This window comes from Nanorana parkeri, unplaced genomic scaffold (genome assembly GCF_000935625.1).
Source record: "Nanorana parkeri isolate BGI_ZX_2015 unplaced genomic scaffold, ASM93562v1 scaffold990, whole genome shotgun sequence".
NCBI lineage: Eukaryota > Metazoa > Chordata > Amphibia > Anura > Dicroglossidae > Nanorana > Nanorana parkeri.
Window position 1 is genome coordinate 432,427 of NW_017307258.1, and position 10,738 is coordinate 443,164.

A 10,738-nucleotide genomic window follows, 5' to 3' on the forward strand; every position below is an offset into this window, starting at 1 on the left:
AAACATGAAGCTGAACTCCAGACACACCGCACAATAAATATATGAAATCGCTGTATTCCATCCTTCCAGTTCTGAAATATACAAAGTGAAGACCTGTCTGGCAGGGTAGGATAACTGATTTTTCTCTGCTAGTTTAGTAACACTTACCAGTCTTATCCCTCCCCTAGTCTGTGACTCGGCCAAAGTGGGGGGGGGGGGACGGACATGTGCCCGCCCTGGGTGCTGCTTTTGGAGAGGAGCCACTGGGTGTGTGAATGGAGAACTTCTCCCTTGGGGCGAGCAATCAGCCTTTTTCCCCGGGTGACAATGTTTAGCTTCCCCAGTGCTGTGTGCCGCTTCTTCCTCCCAATCTGAGCTCTGCTGTACAGAGACTGCAAGAGGCTGATGCCACATACAATTCAGGTACATACAGAACTGCATTTATCTGCGTCATATCAGCCAGAAGTTCAGCTTTATATTTGATATATATTTCATTCAGGTGTTGCTAATGGAGACCTCAGTCTTTCTATTTCTTAGGATTACAGAGAACATTCTTTGTGCCCCCCAACACAACACACCAAGAAGAAGCTGGCAAGTACTGGGTTTAGAACATGATGTTTGCACATTACAAGTCAATGTGTTATGTCCATCAGCATTTATTTAAATTAGCTGCAAAACTGTATTTGATAAGGAGGGCATATTTCAGGTGGTTACTGATTGCCAGAAAGTCGGCTATTGCTTGACGCAAAGTCCTTTTATGTTAAAGTTTGAATAGGGTCGGTCACATCTTCATCCACACGCTTCTAAAACCCCATTGCTGAACTGACACAGGCAACAAGTTGTCATCTGCAAACGATCGGAGGTTAGCAGCAATCCAGACATGGTGCCAGCCACATTAGAAACGATCAGCTGCTCTGCTTGCCACAGCACGAATGTTTCCATATACTTTAGATGGTGGACTTCCTGTTGGTTATGAAAGAGCCACAAAAATGTTAACAGTTGTCTTTCCAATTATATTAAAGTTTTATAGTCCCACCTGAAACTCTCCCTCCTCTACAATGTGCAGCGACAGTCACACTTACCCAGAATGAGGTTACAAATTGCTGTTCTCGCCATCTTAATATTTTGAAACGACCCCAGGATGTGTATTTTTCTGCCCGAACAAAAATAATGGTAAACAATCAGCTGATTGTCATAAAATGATACAGCATAGGGTTAGAAACTTAGCTGCAGGAATGGGCTTAGCACCCTAAAGCCCAATAAGGTTATTAGAGATGCACCGAAATGGAATTTTGAGACAGAAAATAAAACAATTTGTCAGGCGAAACTGAAACAGTGTTTTTTTTTTACTGCGGGGGACCCGAGAAATATTAGGGATCTAAACATACCCCTGATATTTCCCTTTTAAAATAACAGGAATCCTCTATACTGAGTGCTCCTGTCCAGTCATATATTGTGTATATAGTATGAGTTACTAAGTCCACAATCATAAATGAACAGGAGGTGATGTAGATCACTTCCCATTCATTCATAACTGGGAAATTGTAGATAACTCAACATAGTGTGCTTACTAACGATCAGCTGATCAGAGTTTGTATACCGCTCTCCATCCTGAATTGGCTGTCACAGGAGGCCGAGCACACGGTGGGGGAGGAGAGCACCACATCCTGTGACCGATCACAGCAGTCTCTCTCCATCCTGACACGGGAGGAGAGCTCCACCTCCTGTGACAGATGACAGCGCTCTCCTCCACTCACCCCTCTCCAGCCCGACACAGAAGGCGGAACTGGGAGGCGCAGAGCTCTGCCTCCTGTGACAGATCATAGTGCTCTCCTCCACTCAACGCTCTCCATCCTGACACAGGCACTTAAACTGGGAGGAGAGCCCTGTTCTGTGTAGGGAAAAGAACAGAAACAGTGAGATAGGAGCTGTCAATCAAAAGGCCATCTCCTTTACAGATTGTGGTCAGAAATGAAGAGGAGTGAGCTGTCAAAGTCTGTGGTAGGAGATGTCACGGCACACCGGTCTCCACTTGACGTTGGATAATCGTAACATCACATTGGTTCTAAAATGTTACCTTTCAATGTGATGTTATGACTATCCAATGTCAATAAAGAAAGAACGGTAAAGTGGAGGCTGATGTGCCGATGACTTCTATCTTTGATTACACGTCGCACCATCCGCAGTCACTGCAGCGCCCAACTGAGGAGCACAGGTTTATATCGGTCAGGACTGCGAAGACTTCTATAACATTTTGTACATGTGCATTGCTATTCATTTTAAATGGCACCCCAATAATAGCATTAGCAGTAATAGCAATAGTAGTAGAATTAGTAACAGTAAAAGCAATAGGAACAGGAAGAGTAGTAGTAATAATTGTCTTTCATGCAGCCCAATAGTAAATATTCTCTACTTTGAAGAAGTGCTTTTGTAAAGTTAGTGAATGAACTCTTATTCTCATCTCGGAGTACTTTCCATATACAACCTCTAGCAGTGATGCATGAATTATTCTTCAGCCCAGCAAGCCTCTCACCTGACTAGGATGTGCAATACATGTGCATTAACCAAAAGAAACATGCAAGCAGGAGATTAGAGCTTTCGATGGAAAAGATTTATGTGGAAAACTCAAAGTCAGGTCGGTCCGGGGCTTCCGACACGTTTCTGAAAGCTCTCCACACCATTTATGGTCATGGGAAAGTTTCCTGCAAGGGACGATCTTCAATCTTCATCAACAGAGAACAAGCTTTTAAACATAATAGGTCTGTTCCTGCGCTGACACTGTTCTGTGCCTGTGGCAACACACAAAAAGGATATTTTCATGGTCGCATTCTGCCTTGAAAGTCAGATACCAACTGTAGGATTGGTCAGCGTGAAAAGCAGACGTCTAGACGGAATTATTATAGCCTAACAAAGATTCAGCAAAAACTAGTAAATGATGTTTATGAAGCTGCATGACAAATAAACTGAATTTGTGCTTCTTCTTGTACTAACCAGAGGAAGCTAGCCTCCATCTGGCCAATGTAGAGCCAACATGGCTGAGTGATAGGCAGGCAGAGATAGCCAATACCAGTAATTGGGTGCTGGCAAACAGTCACATGACCAACACAGATCCGGCTTTGCTGAGTGCTCTGCAAGCACAGCTAGCCAGTAACTGGAATTTAGATTTCCGCTGGTGAGTAATTGTGTGACCAATACAGTGGCAGCTTGGTTACATTATAAGCAGGCAGAGAGCGGCAATAACATTAATTTGGTCTCCCTCTGGCAACCAATCACGTTAAATATGCAGAGGAAGTTCACTTGGGAAACATTCTGGCCAACTATGGTTGAATTACCTTGGCAAAGACCAGTAAGTAACCTGTGCCATAGCGCTTGCCTGACTGCTACGGGAAGACCAAGAACGCATCAAAAACGCACCATCAGTAAGCACCGCGTCTGCAGATCCGCACCTGATATCATGTGAACAGGCCCTTAAACAGGTGGGGCTTTCTGGGCTCAAACATTTTCACTTACTTTTCCAGATTTCTTTAACCAGTTGACATCCGCGGTGTTAAACCCCCTTCCCATCCAGGCCATTTTTCAGTATTCAGCGCTGCGGAGTGGCGTTCAAGTGACATTAAAGGATAAAAATGTTTCCCTCCCCCCAATGTTAATGTAAACACTTACCTTAAATGATGTCTCTTAATCTGATCTTTCCTGTCCTTTTCAGCCTTCTCACCAATGCTGCGACGGGTCTCCGATCCAGTGCTGACTCTGTGGTTGCTGGCACTTCCTGTCCCACGGTGTCTGCGTCCATGGGACTTACCTTGTGTCTCTCCCCGTCTGCCAGCTCGTTTAAGTCTAGGGTATTAGGAAAAGCAGTTCTACTTACCTGATCCCCCAGCAGTCAGCGTTCTGCGGGGATCAGGTAAGAGTCCTTTTTCCCAGGTAACCTAGACTGGAGCAACCAAAAAATCCTTACAATGTGAGGGCAGCCCCCCCCCCAGATTTAAGACCAAAAGGGGTGCAGTTTACAAAGTACAAACAATTTATTCAACAGGGTCAAAAGGCAGCTCTGATTTTATGCAGGAAATGAATATATATACGTACGAGTCAGCAAGAACTATTCTGGTCCTTGTAACATTCTCAATGGTAAACTTCGTTTTTCCTCCTTTTCCAGCTATTCTGCCAATTGCACGAGAAAGATGGTCTCCTTTTAAAGGTTTAACTGGAATGGGAAGAAAGTAGATTGTAAAAAGAATCTGAAATACTAACAAGATAAACAGCAGCATCCTCCATATAAAAGATAAATGGTAGTGAATAATGAGGCTATAGTGCAGCATTTTCATCCTGGGCTCAAACCCAACCAGACCCTGCCAGCAAAGTGTTAATGTGCTCAACTCATGTCAAGCTGGGTTTCTTCCCACAGGTTCAAGGCATACTGGCCCACTAGTGAGCCTGTAGAATGTGTATGACTATGCTAGATAACACAATACAAAGTACATGGATACTGTGTAAATATGGGAGAAAAAAATATATCTGCAGCTTACCGTCTGTGACTTCAAAGGTTTCTAAGAAGAGGTCATCTAATCGAACCAAAGCTAAGGCATCCTAAAGTGAAAAAACAAAAAAAACTTACTAAAAACACAAATACACTGCAATACAATTACAACTGATGCCCTCAATAGCAACTTCCACTTATGTAAGAAACAGGCCCTCACTATCCTCTATAGCTGTGGAGCAATTCATCCTCAAAACTAACAACGGAAGTTATTCAAGCTGTTCTCTCAGCAGTTCTGCTCCCCCTGCATTCTCGCTCTGCTGGGGGGGGGGGCAGGATGACCAGATCTGAGAGTAGAACTTTGATACCCTGGATGATTTTCTCAATACCTTAAGATACATAGGTCAGTTAGGGCATGCTTTAAAGTTAATTTGCTGCTTGTTAAGAATGCTTAAATTCTTTAATTGAGAAGTCCATAGTTCCAAACGCTGAACCTCATAACCGAGGAGAACCATGCTCACCTAAAGCAAACTGAGAACTGGTGTTCACTGCACACAAACATGGCACAAGCTGCAATATTACAGAATCCCGGACCAGCATGGACAGTCTGCCCTTAAAAGCCAAGACCACAACATGTCCGCCATCAATATTCATTGGGGTACTTACAACCCACTGTGGGACTCTGGTTGTGGTCTTAGCCTTAAGAGCTGCAGAATGTCCATACTGGCCTACAATTCCCAACACTATGCACTTTTAATTGAGAGAAGGTATGTGAAACGGGTTTCTTGGCCTGAATGCAGCTCTTCTCTACGGCCATCAGTAGTTTTAACATATAAACTGAATGTGGCTCTCTATGTTCTTCAGGTAATAACATCTACACTGTATAACTTTCCAGCTCACTACAATAGGGAATGTTTAATGGCCTCTTTCTCTCGCATAAACCACTGTAAGTTTCAGATGTTTCTATAAAGTTTTATAATCTTTTTCCTGGCATTAAAAATGTGTGGCCGTCAGTAGATGTAATAAGACCCCTTGAAGATTTACTAACGTTTTACAGCAATGTCTCTATAGGGGGAGAAGGTATTCCCAAAGTGAACGGCAATGACACCAATAGATCATTTGCTGCCCTAAAGGAAACCCGTAGAGAGATATGGAGATTGCTGACCTTTCTACTTCTGAAACGCTAGTTGAATGGTTGTCCATTTCAGTACTTTAAGTCACTGATCTGCAACAAGCATGCAACCAGTAAAGTTCATCCACACGTAAAAAAAACAAAACAAACATGCACCAAGAGATTCCCACACATACCTGCAAGATGGTTGCTTGATAGCTGCATGTACAGCTGAATGCCAGAAACTTTGCTTGCCCAGCCCATTCCACACATTCCTATAGGCTAATAGGGCAGCCCATCATTGTAATGGGCTAACTGGACAATGGGCATGCAGCAGGAACAGGCAAGCCCCAACATTGCCCAGAACTGAAGGAGCTTTGTTTTACTTGTCTGCTGCACACCTGAAGGCCAGAATATCCCGGTATTCAGGAGTGTGGCAAGCATGTAAAACTTGCTGTGGTATGTTCACCTTCAGGTACCTGCACTTTATACCAGCTTTATTCATTTCAAGTGACACAAGGCAGTTCCAGGATTAAAGCAAATTGCTCAGCTGTCTTGGGCTTCTAATATATGCGAGTTATTGAACCAGAACAAAGTATAAAGCAACTAAAACGGAGGGCAGAGCTCTCGATCGATATTTGTTGCAGTCATTACCTCAGAAAACACTGAAAGCAGACGGACAATCTTGGCAGCCAGGGATGTAGCAGTTTCAAATCAGCAATCTACCCCAGTATTAATGGTTTCTTTACAGCCATTGTAGAAGCTTTCTTATCTACACATGATATGAGACAGCCAGCCCTTGCATTCTCTGTATATCAATAAACCTACCTCCACCTGGAAGCCCAGGATAAACGCTCGGACAAAATCTGCAGCTTTAGTGAGTGCGCCGACATCTGTTGTCTCTTTACAAGTCTGTAAAAGCGAGAATATTTCATTTAGCAAAACCAATTAAACAGGAGACATCTGAATCTGCCCTAGAAGTGGTCACATACTGCACAAGCTCTGCCAGTACCAAATTTGGTGGCATTCCCAGAAAATGACTACAATGAACAAAGGCAGCCATTTATATTGATCGCAAGAAGTGTACAAAGAGGGAAAATAAACTTGAATCTTCAGTACATAAAAGAATTCAATATTATGCGTCAATAAACAGTAATGGCAGGCAATATGTGTACTTATTAAACTAGATCTCCAGCCAGAATGGCTGTTATTTAGTCTTGGATAGAGGGAAGGGTTACAACCGGTCAAGTCTTTATTGCTGTCTGGATCCACACTGAAATTTCCCCGCACTTCCTGTTCCATAGACACAACCTGATGTGAGTAGAAGTCTCCACAGAGACTCATCCTTTGTTCCCTACCTTTGACAGCTATCAGCAGAGCAAAAGGCTATCCCCCTCTACTCCTGTTCTGGTAACAGTAATATTTCTGTTTTCCCCTTATTATCTATGCTGGCGATAGTGAATTGAGGGGGAATCTTTGCAGAAGACACAGACTGCAATAAAAACCAGACAGATAATCCAATTCTTAAGCTGGTTATACTCTGTTCATTTTTGTTCAACTTGCAGGCTGAACGAAAAAAATAGAACCGATTCCTCCTTAAACGCTTAGGAGCATTGATTGAGGAATCCGCCACTGTTTCCTTTGTATTCTGACAGCGGCCGCCAAATCTACAGCAACAGGATCCATAGAGGGGGCAAGAAACTACTCACCAGATACTACTGTGTCGCTCCTTTACTAGCCAAAGTGCTGCAGAATATCCCATCCCATACAGAGCAATGCTATAGAAACAGGCAAGTAGTTTCTTTACCCCCTATAGTGATCCTGTTGGTGTTAAGCTTCTGCCAGCAACAGGATAACTAGTGTGCATAGGCCTAAATGAGCTACCATTTTGCTGGATAGCATTAGCGATAAGCTACTAATAGTGTCTAGCAAACACTTAAACATTTCACTTTCCCTCAACTTCATCCACAAAAATGGAGAGAGAGAGAACCTCAGTGTGCTCTGTGAAGCCTGTACTGCTTCTTCTCTCCCGTATCACTAATCACAGCTAGGTGGAATGGAGAGTTGTGAAAAGCTCCATAGTACTGATATTTCTTTCTGTATGAGACACATCAAACAGCCTGTAATAACTGTGTTTATGCATCACAATCCAGGGTGCAGAGATCACTATATTACTGAATAGAGGAGAGCTGGGTAGTCTGGGGCACTGAAGCAGCGGGTGAACTATTGAAGCACCGAGCAAGTCCTCTCAGCTGTGATCTTGGTATAACCACCACACACAGGTACATCCTATGGTCCTGAACTGGGTATACATCACCTAACCAAACCTGTTATGGGGTAACACTTACCCTTATCTCCACATTTCTTGTTTTTAGGTTAAACCGAACTTGAAGCTGTAAGTGTTCTACAATTGGGGTGAAGATCTTCATCCAGTTCTCTTTCAGAGGTGTGTAGCGATGTGAGGGGACAGGGATCTTTCTCATTTCTTCTTTATCACCCTGGAGAGGAGAGGCGACAATAATACAGGCGGAGAGGCGACAATAATACAGGCGGAGAGACGACAATAATACAGGCGGAGAGACGACAATAATACAGGCATAATGTTTTGGGGGTTTAAAGTAATTTACAGGCCTAAAATGTGGATTATAATATATAAAGAAAAAAAAAAGGTCTTTGTCCTTAAGGGGTTAATAGGGACATTGGGGGGTATTACCCGATAGGAGCTCTAACCCTTCCCAGCTTTATCTGATAGGAGATCGGCTTTGGCTGGCTTCAAAGTCTAAGTCATTCCTTGTGGATGGACTGGGACCACTGTCAGGTGTTCATGTCTGTCTGTGTCTCTGCTGGGAAGATCCAACCTCCCTGTTGGTCCTGGTGATCATGACTAGGGCTGCAACAACTAATCGACATAATCGATTATTGAAAAAGTTGTCAACTTTTTCAATAATCGATTAATCGGCTTCCGATTGGTTGGCCCTGTTCACGGCTCCACACACGCTGCACGCCACACCTCCTCCCCACCTCACGCTCGCCGCTGCCAGGCCCGCCCGCATCCACACCTCCTCCCGCCTCACGCTCATTGCTCGCCCAAATCCACGATCGGCACAGGTGCGCGGGGAGAAGAAGTAAGGAGGAGCAGGCGTGAGGGAATGACAATAGGCCCGATCTCAGAAACAAGTTGCTGGAAGACTGCTCAGGTAAGCCTGCACTTTCCCACACATGGTGCTCTATAATGTATTGCTGGGATTTGTATTCCTCTATACCTGATGGTACATTGTGATGTATATTAGATCAGCTATAGAGGAATACAAATCCCAGCAATACATTGTACACTGTATGTATAATGTATTGCTGGGATTTGTTGTATTCCTTTGTAGCTGGTGGTATTCTGCATTGCGCTGTATGGAGGACTACAAATCAAGGAATAATATATTATACAGCGCAATACCACCAGCTATAGACGAGTACAACAAATCCCAGCAATAATACATTATACAGCGCACTGCAGAATACCAGCAGCTATAGAGGACTACAACACCCAGCAATAGTACATTATACAGCGCAATGCAGAATACCACCAGCTATAATGTACTATTGCTGGGATTTGTTGTACTCCTGTATAGCTGGTGGTATTCTGCATTGTGCTGTATAATGTACTATTGCTGGGTTTTGTAGTCCTTAATAGGCGTTGCCATTCTACATTAATTGCTGTATAATTTTACATAGTATTTGAGGTTGAATAAAGACACATGTCCATCAAGTCCAACCTAGTGTGTGTGTGTGTGTAAAGATCCCCGAGTCCGTAAAGATCCCCGAGTCCGAATTTTACACTTTTCATTTCACTATATTGCACACCACACTTTTTTTTCCCTTTTCTTTACTTCCACCGCTCCAAGCTTGCTCCTGTGATGGACTACAATCTCAATACAAACTAGTAGTCCATCACTGGAGCAATTTTTTAAAATGTATTTAATTTTTTTATCCGATTAACCGATTAATCGAACTCAATAATCGTCCAACTAATCGATTTTGAAAATAATCGTTAGCTGCAGCTCTAATCATGACCCCGGTACAGAAAGCGAGGAGATCCAATATTTGGTAGTGGTCATAAGAAGTGGAGGTGCATGAAAATCTTCAGATGAGTTCACTTCTTCCTGGGAGAAATAGAGCCGGGCACACACAGATAGATATGCAGCCAACATTCTAACAGTGTGCAGCCCGGACAGCTCAGCAAAAGTCAATTACTCACCTGACTTCTCTCCCTGGATCTGGGCAGAAAATTGTCAGCTGAACAGTGACCGAGGCAATCAGATGAAGCGACTGTTCAGGTAGTCAGGGGGTCAAAATACAATATACCGGCTGCGGGGGAAATGCCTCCATCGGTGCTGTTGAGCACCTTTGGAGAAATCTATTAGCGTATGGTGAGTCTTAGAGGGGAACTACGCTCATTACGTAGAGATTGAGGTCCTGCAGCTACACACATATGGTGTGTTGCAGCGAGTTGTGTTACAGATAAAAAGTACATACGCCTTTTCTTGGTGTGTATCGGTGCACAAGGCAGCCTATTCGAGTAAATGGACGGCCTTAATGCAGTGCAAAAATGTGAACAGGAGCTTACTCTCACTTCCTGTTGCATCTTTCAAAGAGGAAGTGAAAGGAAATCTCCCCCAATAGGAAAAAATTAAAAAACTGAAAGGGATTTAACTGTCCATACTCTATTGAAAACATAGGCAGAGTGCACCCATGATGTAGCACCCTTCTGAAGCCCAGCAACACCTGGAGAAGTGCTGGTCGCCTAAATGTGACACACTCAACCACACACCATGAGCTTGTCTCCCGATATCTGGGGAAAGTCCGGCCTCTTGCTGCGCTGCTCCCCCGTGTCCATGGGCTTGTCATCAGGCGCCCTTCGCTTCCTACTCTTCTTGCTGGTCACACTGGTGAAGGTCTCTTCGGAGGAGGCGGCTGGGCTCTCAGCTTCCATCTTGTCTACAGAGCTCACACTTCACTCAGACAGCCGCTACACGTGCGAATCAGCTTCCATCCGGGCACTCAAAGGGGCGGGGCTAGACACTAAGGCGAAAATAGAACCTTTTCAGGATGACGTCAAAGGAGAAGCCTGACAAACGTCACTTCCTGTGCGAACTTATTGAGACGCCCAATCATATGCC

At 43.9% G+C, this 10,738-nt stretch overlaps 1 protein-coding gene across 2 annotated transcripts; it reads right to left on the bottom strand.

Annotated features, from left to right (window-relative positions):
* Positions 1-724: 724 nt before the first annotated feature.
* Positions 725-10,643, bottom strand: PNO1 (partner of NOB1 homolog). 2 transcript variants are annotated; one of them, XM_018566944.1, is made up of 7 exons: positions 10,390-10,643; positions 7,916-8,065; positions 6,396-6,479; positions 4,506-4,566; positions 4,066-4,183; positions 1,062-1,132; positions 725-942 (listed from the first exon to the last, which is right to left on the bottom strand). In XM_018566944.1, the coding sequence occupies exons 1-7, from the start codon at positions 10,549-10,551 to the stop codon at positions 875-877; spliced, it is 714 nt and encodes a 237-aa protein (XP_018422446.1). In that variant the 5' UTR covers positions 10,552-10,643; the 3' UTR covers positions 725-874. The 2 variants fall into 2 exon arrangements, with proteins under 2 accessions (XP_018422446.1, XP_018422447.1); XM_018566945.1 differs by having other exon boundaries at positions 725-938; positions 1,058-1,132.
* Between the last annotated feature and the right edge of the window lie 95 nt (positions 10,644-10,738).